A 19,839-nucleotide genomic window follows, 5' to 3' on the forward strand; every position below is an offset into this window, starting at 1 on the left:
AAGCCAGGAGGTGCGGCAGCACCCCTAGTTCCCGCACCTATGGGATATATAAAAAGTCCTAAACTCAGCTGTGATAACAGTCCCAACCCTGGGGTGGAATGTAACCACTGTTTAACAGTGTCCTGTGGCAATGCAGAGTAGTTTAGGGCAGGACATGAACAGAATGTTGTGTCCAACTGCCTCTGCAGGGGCAATGTGGGGAGACAGAATGTAATCATCCATGCTGGAAGTTAGCCAGTCAAACCCCAACTCATGTAAAACCAGCCACGGGCTCCTTATTGAACACAAGTGGCTAGGACTTTGGTTTTACTCCTCAGCCAAAAGACAGAACCTCCAGCAGCACCGCACCTACTGCCATTAACTTTGCCTGAAGAAACAACTCCAGATTGTTCCCTCCTGTCAACTTTCTACTACTAGTTTGCTGTCTCCTTTTTATTGGTGTTGTCTCTTACTCAAGATCCAGAAGGTTAAAAGCTATGCTGACCCACCAGAGGGGATCCTACAGTTCTGAGCATGTGTGCCAATATTGGGGTGCACGTGGAGAGTGAATTTCCTTCAAAGCTCAGAATAGGGGGCCCCCAGGTCTAGCATGGGCGCAGTGGATTCTCTTGTCCCTAATGAACACAGTTGCCACCCAGCCCAATTTCAGATGTTTGCACAACGACCCATATCCTCAAAGGTATTTAGGTGCCTAATTTCCATTGGTATCAATGGGAGTCAGGCACCTAAATATCTTTGAGGATTTGGACCAAAGTGCTCACCTTTGTGTTCTTGTCTCTAGTTGTCTCTGCACTGTAGGTCTCACAGACCCACCTGAAAATAAAGGAGGACTTGCCTTCCCTAGTAGTGCTGGAAATCAGTCCTCTCTCTTGCTTCCCACCAGGAAATCCCCAAATCACCAGACCAGGGCTGAGCATAAAGTCATTGACGACAGGGTCAAACCAACCCTCACGTATGCAACACAATACTTTGAGGAAAAACAAGGACAAGCGTGAATGTGCAGATAGCTGTGGGTGAACACACAAAATTGCCATGTACCCACACTTACAAGGCACCCACAAGTAGTGAGCATATGCCTCCTAGCTCACCTTGCTGAGGGCTGAACGAGGGGGAGGAGTCAGGCACAGTGGGGTAGCAGGGGGAAGAGAATTTTCCTGGAGACTCTGTGATAAGGACATTAGGCTAAGTAGGGATTATCCTGACCCTTTATGGGCTGCACTGGGACAACAGTCACCAGATCTCAGAGAAGCAGTTCCCGCTTCCGACTGGCAAAGAGGGAAGCTGTCACAAAAGGTGAAATAAGAAACGCAGCCCTGAGTCCATTGAGACAGAGCCACCCACAAGTTAATACACATATCGGACATTAAAAAACGGGGCCTCCTGATGGGAGCCCCCATCTGTTCCCAACCACCTTGCTCAGGTGGGCAGGGAAAAGTGTCACGTGAACAAAGTGTCAGACAGAAACCAAGGAAATACCTCAAAGTCTCTTTGGCTCATGATGCCCCTTCATGTCCAAGCCACTGAATCTTAGGGGAGTTTGACATCAAGAAGAAACTCACTTGAGCACCTTTTTCATGTGTACTGATCCCAGACAAGCTAAAGGTCTCCATCCCTGCATGGGCGGTGGGTATAATAGGTCAGGGGAATCCCTGCCTTCCCTGAAGCCATTCATCAAATAGAAATCTTTACAACAATAATCCAATGCCAGGAAACAGAGATAACTTTCTTTTCAGCGTACCATCAAACCTGCTAATTCTCATGCCATCGATCCCCAAGCCCAGTAACTCTTACCAAAAAAACCCCACAAAGACACCCAAGCGCACTCTCCCCACTTCTCAGCAAAGCCTGATGAGCCAAAGCAGGGCTGGGGGGCAGGCTCCACCCTCCTCAGATATCGGGGACTTATAGAGTATAGACCAGGGAACATGTGCTAATATACTATGACATATTATCATACATAATTAAAACTACACTTGTCAAATACTTAAGGGCAGGGCAGTCTGCGATGCTGCGGCCTTGACTGGAGGGTTATTTCATGGTGTTCATTTGCTTTCTTGCTAATTCAGAAAATTTATTACCAGTCTGCAATGAGTCTCCCAGTCAGCCATGAAAAACATAAGCAAGCAGAAGTCATTCACACACGTGTCCCGTTTAGGGGGTCGCTGGCCACAATTTACCCCCAAGGGTTGGGGGGGAGCCTGAGAAAGCGAAGGTCTCATATCTGTTCCCCCACCACTAGACCTTGTTCAAACCTCCCATTTTCTGCCCTGCAAAGTTGCCAGGCAGGACTGAGTGTTAAGCACTTACCTGGAGGATGACACAGAGTCTGCAGTCCCAACTCGCCCAGCTTCAGATGAATTAGAAACACATAAGAAGGGGGAATGAAATCAGCCCCGTTCTGGATGGTGCCCTGCCCGGGACACTCACCAGAAGCCTGGTCTTTCCTGCCCCGCAGGCTCTTCTTTCTCCTCTCAAGAGGAAAATGATGTGTTCCCTCCCCAGCCTGCTCTCTCTCTCTCTCTCTCTCTCTGCTGCAGACTCCCTCTCTCTCTGGCATTGGCTTCCTCAGTACTGTACTACATCTCTCCCTCCTCAGTGCCAGAAGTAAGGGAGCTGAGCAGCTCCAAGCCCAGACTAATTAAAGGGCCATACGCATTGGTCTGGCAGCAACTGGGAGGGGATGGAGCCTGCTCTGCATGTGCTGTCTTGTTTCTCAGGGGGATGGTGAACCTTGTCAGAGGTACTTGAGGGACAGGCAGAAAAGCAGTAGGGAGTTACAGACTTACACACACAACAAGCAGATTACAGCAGAGACAAGTCTGATCCTTTTGATCCCCGTCTGCAGGCCCAGCTCAGAGGTGTCAGGACAAATGCCTGTTAGGCGGAAGAGGTGAAATCCCAACATATTGCTCATGGTGTGCACAACCCTGGCTCTTATCTACCTCAGACACCAGAGTACCCAGTCCCACCCAGGACTCATTTACCAACTTTCCCTGCCCATAATCCCAGCATTACACTGCAACCCACTACCCAGATCAAATCCCTCACCTCAACTGACTGAACTCTCTCACTTAATTATACTAGCCCCAAACTTCATAGAGGCAAGAATCCAGACAAGCCCTATTGAAGTATTAACACACAGCCTTGTGTCACAATACCAGAAGTAGGTCTCAGTTCCCACGGAGATCCTCATTATAGCAAAACTGCACCGCAACTAACCATCAGCACTAGGAAAGGATTGCAAAGAATGACAACAGACTCCATAGACTGTCCCAAAACTCAAACTCCAAAAGCTATTTGGAGGTTCAGTTCAACATTTTAAAGCATTTATTGTGAGCCTCTGCACTTCCTGCTTTCATCAGAGTGAAATGCCAGCCCAGAGGCAAGCAGGAAGCAGGATAGCAGAATCTCTAGGGAGAGCCCAATCTCATAAGAACATAAGAATGCCTGTGCTGGGTCAGACCAATGGTCCATCTAGCCCAGTGGCCTGTCTTCTGACAGTGGCTAGTGCCAGATGCTTCAGAGGGAATGAACAGACCAGGGCAATTTTGAGTGATCCATCACCTGTCATCCAGTCCCAGCTTCCGGCAGTACGAGATTTAGGGACTCCCAGAGCATGGGGTGGTGTCCGTGACCATCTTGGCTAATAGCCATTGATGAACCTATCCTTCATTAATTTGTCTAATTCTTTTTTTAACCCAGTTATACTTTTGGCCTTCACAACATCCCATGGCAACAAGTTCCACACTGCGTATTGTATGAAGAAGTACTTTTTTTTGTTTGTTTTAAACCTGCTGCCTATTAATTTCTTTGGGTGATCCCTAGTTCTTGTGCTATGTGAAGGGGAAAATAACACTTCCCTATTCACTTTCTCCACACTATTCATGACTTTATAGACTTAAATCATACCACCTGCCCCCTTAATCATCTCAGGAGATGCAAGTTCACCCAGGAGGGGAAGAAGGACAAATCTTGTGGAAAAGGACCCAGTCTGAGATTCCAGCCTAGAAGAGAGCAGCCAGGAAGGTCTGGAAATTTCCATTCCAACCAGGATCAGTTAAAACAGGCAAAGTTTTGGATAGTTTTCTATACTGAACTCCCATTTTATGGGCTTCTCTGTCACTGTGTTATAGCCCTGCCTATGCGGTTACCTCCTCTTTGTAGAGCTGCTTATACATAATAACCACTATCCTTTTTCATAACACTGAATCCACTATTGTCGTCATCATTTATCCAGAGCTGAACAGATATAAACATGTAGATACTGGGAAAGAAACGGAACACATAGGTGAATGGCAACTCATATGGGCGGAGCTCAGATTTCCTCTCCGGGCACAAAAGGCAGAGGTGAAAGTAAGCTGGTACGGTACGGTACGGTACGGCGTACCGGCAAGAGCCAGTATGCCATGCCAGACTGGACCGGCTTCTCCAGGGGTGATTTAAAGGGCCCAGGGCTCCAGCTGCTGCAGGGAGCCCCGGGCCCTTTAAATCAGCCGGAGCTCTGGCAATTTTGTGTGTTCACCCACAGCCATCTGCACATTCACGCTTGTCCTTGTTTTTCCTCAAAGTGTTGTGTTGCACACGTGAGGGTTGGTTTGACCCTGTCGTCAATGACCTTATGCTCAGCCCTGGTCTGGTGATTTGGGGATTTCCTGGTGGGAAGCAAGAGAGCAGACTGATTTCCAGCCAATCCTGCCAATATCCTCAGGTGTAACTACACCAGTTCAATGCAACCTTTGGATTCCCTTAAACTGGTGGAATCCCCAATTGGCCAGTTAACCTGGTTTTCCATCAGCTTTGTAAGGCCTAAACTGTGCAAATCAAGATGGATGGGAGTCAGGATCTGGGCCTTTATCCCTGGCTCTCACATCTTTTGTCCTGGGCTTTGTGAACTGAATTGTCCCAGAGGAACATGCCTGACTTAGTGGGTCACAGATGGGGAGGTGGTCATAGATGTAGTTGAGTCCTCATCCACTGATGGCCCAAAAGATCTTCACCAGTACTTTTAACTGAACTATCATTGGAAGCAGACTGGGATGCAGAGGAAACAGAGGATGAGGATCATGTGCTCATGGCAATCCATCAAGTTAAGTAGCCTAGTGGCCATATTCTGCACAAGCTGGAGTTCTCAGTGTGGCTTTCATTTTCAGCCCCAAAGATACGAAATTATGCTAATCCAACCCAGAAATGACAACGTCCTAATCAGGATAGGGAGGAAGAGACAAAACTTTCTAGCAAGCTGCCTCATTGTGTTAATGAGTTGAATATGATCCTGAGGATTTGTTGTACTTGGCAAATAGTGTAGAGAAACCTTCTATCGAAGAGGAGGACAGGGTCCCTGCTTGTTCCTCTAAGCATTTTTCCTTTTCAGACTACATTACTTTGGTCTCACCTGGATAGTTTGAACCAACTGTTCTTCATCCAGTTACTAATCTCCTGTAGACATCACAACATCCTTGTGATGGCACTGACAGTATCTGTGGAAAATGAAATGTAAAGCTGAGTGTCACTGGTATATTACAGGAACCAATCCCTGTAACAACCCCCATTGCCTACTCTGTCCCCATATCTACTCTAGTGACACCATCATAGGACCCAACCACATCAGCCACGCCATCAGGGGCTCATTCACCTGCACATCTACTAATGTGATATATGCCATCATATGCCGGCGTTGCCCCTCTGCCATGTACATTGGCCAAACCGGACAGTCTCTATGTAAAAGAACAAATGGACACAAATCAGACATCAGGAATAGTAACATACAAAAGCCAGTAGGAGAACACTTCAATCTCCCTGGACATTCAACAACAGATATAAAAGTAGCCATCCTGCAACAACAAAACTTCAAAAACAGACTTCAAAGAGAAACTGCAGAGCTACAGTTCATTTGCAAACTTAACACCATTAACTTGGGCTTGAATAGGGACTGGGAGTGGCTGGCTCACTACAAAAGCAATTTTCCCTCTCTTGGTATTGACACCTCCTCATCAATTATTTGGAGTGGACCATATCCACCCTGATTAAATTGGCCTGGTCAGCCAAACCAGCTTTTGGTTTCTAGGATGGGGTATCTTCTGTATCTTCTGTATTTGAGGCTGAAGGGGAACAAGACTGCTATTCTGCCTTCTCTTTCCTTTTCACCCTTTCCTGGGAACCGTCTCAGTTTGTACTGAGTATTTTGAGGGAATTAGGGGAACTACAATGGGACAACAGATCATTTTAAACAGATGTTACTGGTGCATGCAAGATCTGGTGTCCCATCCAAAACCAGATCACAGATGGTGCTGGTTTTGTTGGTGACCAATCTAGCAGTCATCAGCATGAGTTGGCTCTCCTGTGTGCTAATTCTCTACAGTTCATATACTGCAGTATGTCATCCTGGAGAGTACACATACTTCTGTAGGCTACCCTACACAGTGTATGTACTGCAGCATACCACTTCCTACAATTATATACTGCAGTATTTAATCTCCTGCACTGTTTGCATATGTATATATTGCAGCAAGTTAACACTCATAGTTATGTTTGCTAACCCTACAGTATCTACATTGCAATATGCCACCAAATGACTCCCAGCAAAGGCAGAGGTGTACCAAATACACACCTGGAGGGCATAGACAAACAGCATCTACACCACTGTCTGGATATGTGGGGTATATAATTTATCATAGGCAGGGCTGGTAGCACTACCTATTATTAAAGTTGCCCGACACTTCCCATTATAAAACCCTGTTTATAGTTATCATTTTGCTAAACTTTAACATTCACAGTGAAATTTTCCATGCCACGTGTCTGCCTCAAAATGGTTGAGCTGTTTCTGAGAACGAGGTTGGGGAAAAATACGCTGTTTTGCCCATATAAAAAAATGCTGGCAACCTTTTCTTTGAACAGCACCCCCATGTTTTGGAGCAGGGACTTGAAGTTTGGTAGATGGGAGTGGCCTTTTGTCAGGGATGGATCTTTTGCCATCCCTGTGACACTTGACTCGACCCAAATTTTACCAAGTTAGAAGCCTTAAAATAAATCACAGTTCACGTATGCTCAGTCAAGGCTTCTTAGATTTTAGCAGCTAAAGTCCCCAGAGAGTCCAACCACACTGAGCATACTCCAGCCTAGGGCTGAACAGGATTTTCCCTGCAATTGCAGCTCTGAGCTGTGCTGGGTTTGGGCACCTGAACTGAGAGCAGGAAGAGTGTCTCTTCTGTGCTCTCAGTACCTCCTCTCCTTGTCCAGGCAGCATGGAAGAGGAAGCTGCCTGAGACAAAGGCAGAGAGGACAAGAGCCATACCTGCAGGTGGATGTGGGAGTAGATTGGGATAAGGAGCCTGGGGAGGGTGAGACTGGAATTGGAAGCTGGTGTGGGAGATAGGGAATCTGGAACTGGTAGTTCACGGTAGGAAGAGAAGGACTGGCCGGGAAAGGAGACTGAAACTGGGACCTATAGCAGAGACTGGACCAAACTGGTCAAAGAATCTGGGTCTGGTTGGGTAAGAACCTGGGGCCGGGAGCCAGGAAGGGAAACAAGGAGTGGGGGAGTGGGAGCCAGGAGGTAGCAACTGGCTGAGCAAGAAGACTGGTACTAAGAACCAGTAGAGCAGCATAAGGAAGTGAGGGGAACACTGCTTATAGAAAAAAACAGAATGTGATCATGTAATGAAAGACTACCATAATGCGTACACACAAGAGGGCTGAACTAAGGTTGCACAGGCAACTTTAATTCTAGCACCTCCTAATTTTTAAGTGCTTGACTTTACCACCTTAATAATGTTCTTTTAAAGTAGTTTTGTGTGTGTAATTATTTACATAATTACCAAAAAATGTGCTAGATGCTTGAACAGTTCGATTAGGCCATCTGCGATACAGTTTGCAGAACCAGTCCAGTATTAGGCCAAAAGGCGTATCTATCCACAAAAGTGGCTCTCATTCTGATTTCAACTGACAGGTGTGTTTGTCTGGTAGCACAAAAAAGAAGAGGGGAAAGACCAGAAAAGAGGGCTGAGGGACAAAAAGACAATGGGAGGAGAGGGAAAATTCAGCAGGAAAGAGATATGAAGGTGCTGGGAGGAGAAGAGAGGGAATGGGAGGAAGGAGAACATGAGGAGAGATGCAAGGAATGGAGTTGGATGATCATATCTCGCCATCTGTATCATGCTACTGTGAAACTGCCACTCCATTTCTGTATGCAGTGTAGTTGTAGCCATGTCGGCCCCAGGATCTTAGCGACACATGGTGGGTGAGGTAATATCTTTTATCAGACCAACTTCTGTTGGTGAGAGAGACAAGCTTTCAAGCCACACAGAGCTCTTCTTCAAGTTTGAGAAAAGTACTCCCAGAGTCACAGCCAATGCAAGGTGGATTGTTTAGCACAAGTAGACAGCACGTATTCTAAGGGACCAAGGTAGAATGGCCCATTAATGCCTCCACAGTCATAGGACAAAAAGAGGGGGTTAGTGGGTTACAAATTTCAGTCATAAGCCTTCTGTTGGAATGGGATGGCTCCTCCCCTCCCACTCTCCATTGTGCTAAATTATTGAACTTCCCCTCTCCTATCTGGATTGTGCTGAAGTGGGATGTCCCCTTACTTTCCCATCTGAATTGTGCCAAAGACAGAATGAAGGAGATGTCGTGTGCTCAGCAGCGAGAGTAGGAACATGCCCTCTAGGGTGGCAGGACATCCCTCTACTCCACAGATTTTTAATCAGGGAAGCAAATCCCACACAGCTGCTACTCTGCTCCCATGACAACTGTTATTTTGCCTTTTGATATTAAGCAGCAGAAAGCGCAATTGACAAGGATCTGTTAATCTGCCGCTTGCCTGAAAGGAATAAGGTGTTCCACAGAGCTCATATGGCTGCTGTACCTATTGGGATCCAGAGGAGTGGAGCACATCAAGGTGATCCTGCAACAGCTGGTGTCTATAAAACAGGCTTTCCCTAGCCCTACTCTGAGATACAGAACATCCTTCATTTTACTGGTCAACTTTCTACCACCACCCCTGCAGGGTACAAACAGCCTCAAAAAAAGGGGGGGGAGGGGGTTGGAATGTTTTGAAATGATGGATTTTCTACTGTTGAATTTGAGAGCAGGGCCGTGCAAATGTGACATTGTCAATACATTTGTCCAGAGTGAAATTTTACTTTTTCAAGCCTGGTTTTATGCAACAAAATTTGACACATTCTAACCCCCAACCCTCCAAGGAAACAACGAATGTTCCTAGAATTTTCCCCACGTAGAAGGTCCTCACTAAGTCACTTTGTCCACATAAACATTTTCATTTTTGGTGAGCAAGGAGACAGACTGATTTCTCATTGGTGGCAAGACTTCCACAAACAGCAAAGATTTCACTCTTCCTTCTGCTTGCCAGTGACTAGGAGCAGCAGGCTCATTTAAGAGATGAGCCTCTTTGTGCTGCAGCTGTACATTCAACAGGGCCCAGTCACCTGTCTCTGTAAAACACATGTCAGGGCTAGCCTTAAAGGGCTTGTGTCTGCCTATTTTGCCAAATGCTGTGCTGTTTTCTGTATATTTGAGTGAATGACTCCCTCTAGTGGGAAAATCCAACTATGCCCATTAAAAAGGCTCTAGCACCCTGTAAATGTTTTCAGTTTCATCCCTTGCTGTTCAACTTAAGAAATGATAACTCACAGCTGGTGATGATTTAGCATTAACCATAGGTAGGGGTGAGCTCCATCAGAGACAAAGAACTCCTCTCCACAAGCACCCTTCCCTTGAAGCACTACTGTATTACCAGGCATTGCTGACCTTATCGTGCTGTGTGAGGAATTTGTCTCCTGCCGCTCCATCAGTCTCTCTCCTCATCAGCTCCCCCATCACATTGCCCACCTCCCTTTGCTCCAGTCTCAGCACCATCACTCTGCTCCCTCTGGATATGTATGCAATGGGGCCCATCTGCTTTGGAGAGATTTCATCCCACAGTTGATATCCTGGCTACCCCGGCTCCCATCCCTGTGTGGTGCCATAGCCCTTCCCTCTCCCAACTGCCCTTCCCCCTTCCCTGGGCCATCAGGGTTCCCCCCTCTGCCAACACTGTGGCAGTCTTCTCAACTGCCCCTTCCCTGTGACATGCTCCTCCCTCCTTCTCCCAACCCCCCCCATCCCTCTCCCAACTTCCCCACCCCCTTGTGCCACAGCTCCTCTCACTGCCAACTGCCCCTCCCCTCTCCCAACACTGTGCCACAATCTTCTCAACTGCTCCTTCCTCCCTCCTTCTCCCAACCCCCCATCCCTCCCCCAACTCCCCCGCCCCACCCCCAGCCCCTTGTGCCACAGCTCCTCCCACTGCCAACTGCCCCTCCCCTCTGCCAACACTGTGCCAGTCTTCTCAACTGCCCCTTCCCTGTGACATGCTCCTCCCAACCCCCCCCCATCCCTCCCCCAACTCCCCCACCCCCTTGTGCCACAGCTCCTCCCACTGCCAACTGCCCCTCCCCTCTCCCAACACTGTGCCACAATCTTCTCAACTGCTCCTTCCTCCCTCCTTCTCCCAACCCCCCCATCCCTCCCCCAACTCCCCCGCCCCACCCCCATCCCCTTGTGCCACAGCTCCTCCCACTGCCAGCGCCCCCCCCCATCCTCCTGCCATAGCCCTTCTCGCTACCAACTGCCCCTCCCCCTTCCCTCCACGCGCCACAGCTCTTTCCTCTGCCAATGCCCCACGCCATGGCCCCTCCCTCTCTCCACCGCCCTCCATCCCCATGCCGCGCCCCCTCCGGCCAACGCCCGGCTTTCCCGCCCCTGGGGCGGAGCAAACAAGATCTCAAGAGAAACCGAGGGCAGTGGGTGAGGAAGTGTCGCGGTGCAGTCCCGGGGGGCCAAGCTGGGGGTGAGTTCCCTTCCCTGCCGGGGGGCGGAGTGGGGTAGGGGCTGGGTTCCTTGCCGGGGGGCATGGTGGGGGCGCGGGGGGTAGGGGCTGAATCCCATATCGGGGAGTGGGGTAGGAGCTGGGTTCCCTGCTGGGAGGCATATTGGGGGGTGGGGTGAGTTCCCTGCTGCGGGGCGGAGTGGAGTAGGGGCTGAATCCCCTGCCGGGGGGGGGGTATGTTGTGGGTACGCTATAGGTGCCTGTGGGTCTGAGATCAGTGATGACCTACAGGTCAAAGGCTCCACTCCCTGACCTGTTCATGGCCACTCCTTGGCTCTAGCACTTTATGAATGATAATTATAATTCACAGACCGGGATGGTGCTCAGCCTAAAATGAAACCTAACTTATCACTACAACCCTTCTATCCTTCAGGGGTGGTTTTACCGAAACCCACAGATAACTGAGCAAACCTCTGCCAACCAACTAACTTGCGCAGCATTAGGAATAAGCCTGCTTGGGGACTGTATTTCAAGAAGGGAACAAATTTCACTTTTAATCTAACGGGGGCTTGTTTTGAAGAGTCTATGGGGTGAGAATGGTAGAGTGTAATCATGAAAAATTCATATTTGGATGCTCTGTGAATTACAACTGCAGAGTGAGGCGTAAATAAATCCCCTTCCCCGACAGTCACACACATGGATGCAGACTAGAGCAGTTCAAGTCATCCTGACAGATATGCCTGGACTTGTTGGCAGAAGGAACTATTTGAGTCACTGGAATCTGAACATTTTGTCTTGTCATAATCCTGGCATTGCAGCTGGAAAGACAGGGTGGAACCAGTGAGAAACATTGAGGGGGAAGCCAGTTTTAGGGCTATAAAAAAGAGTGGTGTCACCATTTCATCCCAAGAAAATTTCACCCTTCTAAAGATTATCATGAAATAAACAGCTGGGCCTGTTTGCAAAATGACACTGGCATCCAAAAGCCCAATTGAGCCACTAAACTGGAGAGCCAGGATATAAGGTTTTCAAATCAGGGCGGAGGACAGGATAATGGCTGGAGGGTTACTCAGGGGGATCGGGTACATGTCAAAAGTCAAAATAGTGGTTACAATTTTTCAGTTCTTTAATTACAATCTTTTAAAAGTTCATTATCACCATGTCAAGAGTGTTCATGCCACCCCTTAAGCTAACCCTCAGCCCCAGAACTGGTGAAATTGACTATTAGTCCTTACAAATCTAAGGTTTCCCAGCATGGAAGAGAGCAAGCTGGGGCATGTTTGCTGACTGGGATTCTGCTGTTGGCTTTTAATAACTGTTCCTGCCAAAAAGGGAAGTGAAATCCTAGAGCACTCATGATTTCAGTGCTTTGATTTCTGAAAAGAGTCATGTAGCAAGTGGGCCTTTCGTGGGGCGGGGGGGGGGACACACACAGGAGGAGATTGGGCATTTGCCAGGGCTCTGTTTGTTACCTTGGGGCTCTGAAGCACTCTAATCCCCTTTATCTCTATGTACACAGCATGACCCTTCATAAGCCAGCAGAGAGGGAGTCTCTACCCCGGGAGCCTCTAATATATTCTCTGGAGCTTTTTTACCTAATGAACAATCCAGTGGACACTTCCTTTAAGCTGGTTGAAAGATGCATGTGGTCAGAGGCAGCTTGGACTAGTAAAAGGAGCTAACTCGACCCTAATTCCTGCTGTTTCTCTTTTGCATTTCTTGCAGGTCGGACAGTGAATCTCCGTGGTGCTGCTGTGTTAGAGTTGCACAAGCTACAGGTAAAGATTGGTTGGTTTAAAAATGTAGGGAAATGTTACTATTGAGATTTTAAAGAGTTTTTACAAAAATCTTGAGTGTGGGACCAAGCAGTTGGCGTTTCTCTCTTTAGTATTTGGGCAGCAATTTCAATAGAATGGCCTCCCTTGCTTAGAGACGCACCCCATATAAAACAGTCAATGTTGATTGTCCTCAATTGCTCTCTCAGCTTTTCAGATACAGTCTGTCCACTAGGTGTCAAGGCTGTGCTACAAAATGGATGCTCTAAACTCTAGTCAAAGTTACATTCACCAGTGGTGTCACAAAACAAAATGGGATTCATAATGACTCAGACATCTCCCTAAATGTTCACACCAGCTATTATTACATTACATCCCCTCCCATCCATCACAGCTCCAGCTCTCATGAGACAGTCCTAGCTTGATACCCAGCCCTTCTCTGACCCCTCTCTGGGTCAGCTCCAGTTCAGTTCTGGGCTGGCTTCATTGGGTCAGAGCCATGCATACTGTGGAGTTGCAGGATGCAAGAATCAGCTCGCTGCAGGGAGGTTAGACATCATACAGCCTTAAAGAAGAGGGATAAAGGGATGGGTGGGGCATTGATGTATTTGCATGCCCTTTTTCCTGGCTTGCCTGGCAGACACCACAGCCTGGGGAAGGGATTTGCATAGGGACAGCACAGAGACAAAGGTGTCATAACAGCTTAATATGGAGATACAGACAAATTCTTGCAGAGGGCAGTAGGGAGTCCTGCCTACATGGGGAGAGAAGGGACGTAACCCTCCTGAAGCCTCAAGCATAGAGGCCACAGCCAGACCCAGGAAACCAACCTGGTCTAGGGATGTACATTCATCTTTCTCTTGTGCCCACACAGCGTGACCCCTGACACTGAACAATGGGGAGACCCAGGAAAAACCCTGACAGCACAGCCTCACCTCGTCAAGCTGCAACTGTGCCCAAAGTCACCCCAGCAGCACCCCGTTCCTCTGCCTCCTCTACCCAGGCCAAGACAACACCCACAGCCAGCCGACCTACGAGCACTCAGGCTGCTGGGAGTTCAGGCACCAGCAGGGCACAGACAGACAAGCCAACCAGCAGCACCACTGCCAGAAGAGCCGGGCAAAGCTCTTCCCAATCAAGGGCCACTGCAGCACATGGCAGTGATCAAGGAGACACCAAGATAAGCTACAGAGTGACAGCTAAGAACCTCACAGTAACTAGTGGAGGGAAACCTTGCTCCACAACACCTAAAGTACCTGCCGGTGCCGACCCCTGCCTGGGAGGGAGTCAATCCAGCCGCTCTCGGGCCAATACCACTGACCAGGGCAAAGCAAGCAAATTTCCCTCCCTGCTGACAAGAGAAGATGTGGTGAAAGTGGAGAGGGAAACCCGGGGCCAGAGGGACAATCCCAAGTGGTATGAGTGGCGGAAAAACCGCATCACGGCCTCAGTTGCACCCAGGATCGCTAACAGCAAGTTTGTCAATGGCAGGAGCTCAGAGGTGCCCCAGTCTTATCTCAAGGCTGTGGTGAGCTCCGGGTCCAAAATGCAGACACCAGCCATGTCCTGGGGCATCCGAAATGAGAAAAAGGCAGTGCAGGCATATGAGCAGCTCCAGTCCAGGAGGACAGGTAGACCTGTGAAGGTGGAGGAGTGTGGCCTCTTCATTCACCCAGGGAAGGAGTGGCTCGCAGCCAGCCCAGATGGAATTGTCAGAGAAGCAGATACAGGGAAGCTACTGGGGCTACTGGAGGTCAAGTGTCCCTATAAGCACAGAGACAAGACAGTGAAAGAGGCCTGTAAGGACACAGCCTTCTGCCTGGAAGTGGATGGTGAGCTCTACTCCTTGAAGAGAAACCATCCCTACTACACTCAGGTGCAGTGCCAGCTGGCAACAACGGGCTTCGACAGGGCTGACTTTGTGGTTCACACCAACAAAGATACAGTCATCGCCTCAGTGGACTTTGATGCAGGGTTCTGGGAGAGAACTGAGCCCAAGCTGGAGAAGTTCTACATTGAGGCTGTGATTCCCCACCTGGAGGAGAAGAGAGGCAACTCAGTTTGGGTTAAGGAAGAATAATGTAATTGGGACATCTGGCCACTACCCCACCAGGGTGCTTCTGTCTTCACCAGATGCCATTATAGATTAATGGACTATTTCTGATTCTGCCACAGCAGAACTATGGGATCTGGAATATGATACCTGCTGAGTCCTGGTCTATGTTTTAAAAATTAGTGCTAACTAGTTACATTTGTTCCCTAAATGCTTTAGTTATGTCTACCTAATCTCCAGTGTAGACATGGCTAGGTCTTCTAATGAACTAGTTCCTACACTGAGCAGTAACTATCTCCAGTACAGCTGCAGCACTGCTGCGGTAGTGGCTGTAATGTAGATATTGCTTGAGCCTGGACTCTTCTTTCCTATTTAGATTGTAAGCGCCATGGGGCAAGGATTGTATCTGCCTGTCTCTCCTACAGGAAGAAGAACAGGAGTACTTGTGGCACCTTAGAGACTAACAAATTTATTAGAGCATAAGCTTTCGTGGACTACAGCCCACTTCTTCGGCTGTAGTCCACGAAAGCTTATGCTCTAATAAATTTGTTAGTCTCTAAGGTGCCACAAGTACTCCTGTTCTTCTTTTTGCGGATACAGACTAACACGGCTGCTACTCTGAAACCTCTTCTACAGGAGTGGAAACACAGGGAATGATTTAATGCTTCTGTCCCAACCCTTGGCATTTAGTGCTCTGGGATTGAACTGATTGCCTGTCTGTGTAGACAACTTTACCTCACCCACCTTCTTCTCTAAACCCTGAACTAGACCATTTCACAGGCAGACCAACTTATTTCCCCAGAGATGGCATACTTTGCAGCAGCTGCCAGGCACTGGAATAAGAAGCTCAAAAGAGGGCAGCTGTTGAGAGAAAGGTGATCTCACCCATCTTGTGTCTCACATATCCTGAGGCCAACACAGTTACAACAAAACTGCATAGTTCAAGGTTGTCTGGGGAGAGGGCTGGATTCCATTTAATGGTCTGGGGTGTAAGTTCAGGACTAAACTTGAATTTTAGTCCACCAAGGAATCCTTGCTGCTGTCAAGGGCAGGTTTGCCAAAGATCAAACACAAGGTATGGACTTTAAGGGGTAACTGAACTTATAATTATGGGCTGTATTGTCAATTCAGCATCACACAAAGGGATAATGTGTTCTGCTTTAGATGGACTGCTGTTTCTTCTCTTGCCATCTTCCCTCACAACCTCTTTCCCAGTCTGTTAAAATGATCAGCAATTAACTCGTTAACTGCTTACATTTAAAGTGTTAGTAGGATTTGGAGTCCACCCCTCGCCCCATGATAATGTGAACCATGAGCACAGGCATGTACCTGGTGTGGTTCACCCCTGTCCCTGATGCCTGTCCGTTTTGCGGCATGAGGGAGACCCCGGCTTGTGTGCACCAGGTTGCAGCCCCTTTTCTGGCTCCTCCTGGACCCACTTTTGCATTTTCTCCCCACACCTTCTCATATACGCACACCCCATCTGTGGCCCCACAAAGTCGTGGGACCTCCTAGTGATGGCCAAAGTGGCCATCTATATCTCCAGGGAGAGTATGTTGGCTGAGGGGGTTCTCTGCGACTGTGGGGCCTATTTCTGTTCCATTCTCTGAGGGGTCTTCAGCCATGGGTGGGCTTATGCCCACCCACTTCCCCCGAACCCAATAGGACCCCATGAGAATTTGGGGGAAAGGCTTACATGTCAGAGCTACTCTTTCAGGCTGTCTGCAGATGCAGGAAGACAACACTGCATCCATCAATTAACTCAGGGGTCAGCAGCCTTTCAGAAGTGATGTGCCAAGTCTTCATGTATTCCCTCTAATTTAAGGTTTTGCGTGCTAGTAATACATTTTAACGTTTTTAGAAGGTCTCTTTCTAGAAGTCTATAAAATATAAACTATTGTATGTAAAGTAAATAAGGTTTTTAAAATGTTTAAGAAGCTTCATTTAAAATTAAATTAAAATTCAGAGCCTCCCCGGAGCGGTGGCCAGGACCCGGGCAGTGTGAGTGAGTGCCACTGAAAATCGGCTCGTGTGCTGCAGGCTGCCTACCCCTGAATTAACCTTTCAAATGTGAACCAAGTATAACTACACAACCATGAGATTCCCCAGAGACTTTTTTTTTTTTAAATGAAAGCTTATTTCTTCAATAGCTGACTCTGCCATGTGTGTCCCAGCAACAGGTAGAGCAGCCTATGCCTTTGAAATCACTGTTTTGGTTAATTTCAGTTGCTCCTAAAGTGTCTAAATAAAATAATCACTTTGGGTGATTCTCTTGTGATTTGTAGAGGAAACCAGTTGTGGAGCTATAATTAACGCAGGGGGACTGGATAGGGTACTGCAGCAGAGGGGCTCAGTACCAGGAGTGGGTGTCTGCTCACACACACAAGGACAGCACACCCATTTGAGCTGCTTGTATTAACATAAATGTCTTGTAGCCTGGGGTTGTGCCTGCCTCCCAGTTTCTCCCATGGTTGAACTGGTGCTTTCAGTGGGTGTTGGAATTCCCTCATTTCCAGAGTTCCCCACAGCACAACAGGAGCCAGACTACCACCTCGTAATCAATAGTGCTGTGTACATCTCAAATAGAAAACAGCAGTAATTTCACTCAAAGCCCTAGATGAGGCCTGTTTTCAGCTGCTTACATCACAGATGGGAAAAATGCCATCAGTCCTATCTCTCTCTCAGTCTGCGGCTAGCAGATACATTCTAGTACTCTAGTCTGAGATTTTAGTGCCCCAGCTGACTATCTCCTACTTTTTCCAGTGGGAGACTGCATCTGAGCCTGATCCAGCTCAGAGCCCTGGTGTTCTCCCTGTTCCTTACATTACGTTTCTGTTTGCTCCATTTCCTCTCATTCTGCCTAGTTTTACACACGCTTGCACTTCCACAACCATTTCTTTCCCAGGGCAAGAGGCTTGTACTCTTCAAACACATGTAGACAGACTCTTCCATTCTTTGGATTTTTAACTCCCCAGGATCCACCAAACTCCCAATGAAGACTGAGCCATGGTAGAAAAGACATGGCTTGGGACCATTCCCACCCACTGCGTGCTCAGTCAAAGTTGAGATTCAGTGAAATTCACCCCCAAGTGGGATTAGAGGTGAGGCCATGAAACCAAGATAAGGCCACAAGGATTATTGCAAAAGTACTATATTATATACATATCACTCCAGCCACACTCCACAAGGCAAGGACCAGAATTTGCTATTTTACATTATTTCAATAAAAAGGTGACTATAAAAGCGTAAAGCATTTCATGGGCTTAGGTTTCCCACTGCAGGAGATGTGTACAGGGAGTGAACCCTCCCAATGCGGGGGATTGCTGAGTGATGGGGAAGATGCCTATATGCCCTACCCCCAATAAGTGGAATTGTGATCTTATGTTCCTTTGATGTCCCCTACACCTCCAAGCCCCTGGTCACCCCAAAAAACAGGTCTAGCTCAGTAGGGACATGAATCCCCTATGCACAAGCATCAGAACACCTGTCATCATATGAGTAAACCAAGGGCCTCCAACACAAGGGGAGTGGAGTCTTTGAAATGCAGCACAGAAGGTGCAAAAGGTAAATGGGTCTCGTTCTGTGGGGGAGGAGGGAGTAAGGAAGAATTAGAAAATGGGATCTGATTCTTAGTGCATATGGAGCTCCCAAGAGACCAACCAGCTCAGGTATGTCCTCCCCCTGAAGAAGAGAGAGGAAGACAGAAGACCAAATATCCTGTCTAGAAACTCCATAGCCAGCATATCCCATTCAAGGGGCAGCAATTTGTATAGCAGACGAGGTTCAAGGCACAAGACCCGCAGTCTGTATGAGGCACTAACATTCCCCAAATTTGACTGAGGAGCCAAGATTGCCAAACCCTGAGAATTCTTCAGGGGAGAGGACAGTTCAGAAATAGAAGCCTCACCTGCTTCCTGCTCTCTCGGGACTTGGTTCCCATCATCCACCAAACTTTTATGAAGAATGCTTCCTGGCAGACAGCCCAGTGCAGCCCAGCAGCAGCAGAGGAAGGCTCGAGAGCCATTTCAAGGGGATGAGATTGATCTGCTTTTGCCCAGGGTGGTTTTATTTATTCTCTGCTGCCTGTGGACTCTCCCTCTTCCCCCTCCCATGAATTTTCTGAGCCACCCCAGCTAACTAACTGTTTTGGTCTCCCTGCAAGAGACTTCAGTGCAACTGGAAGTTCTAGAGCAGAGACGAGTCCATTTGATAGTTTAGCAAGAAATACTTTTCTAAATGTCTTTTACAAATTATTTACCGTCACTCTCCATGAATATTGACAGTAGCTGCACACTGCTCACCACCTCTGGAGCTAGTGAGTGCAGTCAGATCAGAGAGGGGCTACTCTTTGCTTAGTCCAGGTGAGGCGAGTTTACGGGAGGGGGTGCTCAATTCAGGTCCTAGGGCAAATCACAACATTTGACATTGATTGGCCATAACAGCCGAGAGGACAACTTCCTTTCTGCCCCCTTAGAGGGTGTTACTGTCTTCAGGGCCTGGTTTGCAGAGGGAGAAGTTTGCCCTCTGATCTGGGCTGTATCTGCTATATTGAAAGAGGCCTTTAGTCTCTGGGATTACACCTGACACCTTTCACCAGCACTAAACTCACGCAAAGGGTGAGAGGAGCCAACCCCTGGGCTTAAGGGACGGTTGGACAGAGCATCCCACCCCCTCCACTCCCAAAACCTCGCTCCCATCTGAGTTAGCGGCTTGAAGGCGAGAGCTCACCCCGCTACTGAACGTTAACCCCCCGCCCCCCCAAAGACACCCCGTGACACTGACAGAGCGACCCTTTCCCGCTCCCAGGCGGTGGGTTGCACGCCCCCAAGTGGGGCGAGGGGGGGGGAGAAGCGGGGTGGTCACGTGACGCGGCGGTTACGCCAACGTTTTCTTTTCTACAACCAAAGTCCCGCTTTTCCTTTGGGCTTTTTTGTTGTGCTTCCACCTTGCCCCGCCCCCCGCCTAGCGTGACTGACGAACCCCGCCCCCCAGCGGTCTTCGAACCCCGCCCCCGCTTCTGTCTCGCAGCCAATGGCCTGCAAAGACGTTTTAAGAAAGTGAGCGGAGGCACCTGATTGGCCGGGCCATCCCGCTCCCTATTTTGTTTAAAAAAAAAAGGCGGTGACTGTCGCTGATTGGCTCCGCGGGGCTGCTTTAAGAGCCCGGTCGCGCATTGGCGCGCTCAG

At 48.4% G+C, this 19,839-nt stretch overlaps 2 protein-coding genes across 4 annotated transcripts in view; one reads left to right on the top strand and one right to left on the bottom strand.

Annotated features, from left to right (window-relative positions):
- The window catches only part of VWA5B2 (von Willebrand factor A domain containing 5B2), a 55,506-nt gene extending 45,706 nt beyond the window's left edge, over positions 1-9,800 (bottom strand). For 2 of the 3 annotated variants that reach the window (XM_054040747.1, XM_054040745.1), the window contains exon 1: positions 2,308-2,530. The gene's annotated coding sequence lies outside the window, so the exon portion shown is untranslated. Of the gene's footprint in view, positions 1-2,307; positions 2,531-5,392; positions 5,478-9,765 lie in introns of those variants that run through there. The other variant, XM_054040746.1, reaches the window with a different exon arrangement.
- A 964-nt stretch (positions 9,801-10,764) lies between these two features.
- On the top strand, positions 10,765-15,004 carry LOC128843269 (uncharacterized). Its single transcript, XM_054039969.1, has 3 exons — positions 10,765-10,846; positions 12,551-12,603; positions 13,475-15,004. Exon 3 carries the CDS (start codon positions 13,496-13,498, stop codon positions 14,678-14,680), a length of 1,185 nt encoding a protein of 394 aa, XP_053895944.1. The 5' UTR covers positions 10,765-10,846; positions 12,551-12,603; positions 13,475-13,495; the 3' UTR covers positions 14,681-15,004.
- Positions 15,005-19,839: the final 4,835 nt, after the last annotated feature.

Source organism: Malaclemys terrapin, chromosome 9 (genome assembly GCF_027887155.1).
Source record: "Malaclemys terrapin pileata isolate rMalTer1 chromosome 9, rMalTer1.hap1, whole genome shotgun sequence".
NCBI lineage: Eukaryota > Metazoa > Chordata > Testudines > Emydidae > Malaclemys > Malaclemys terrapin.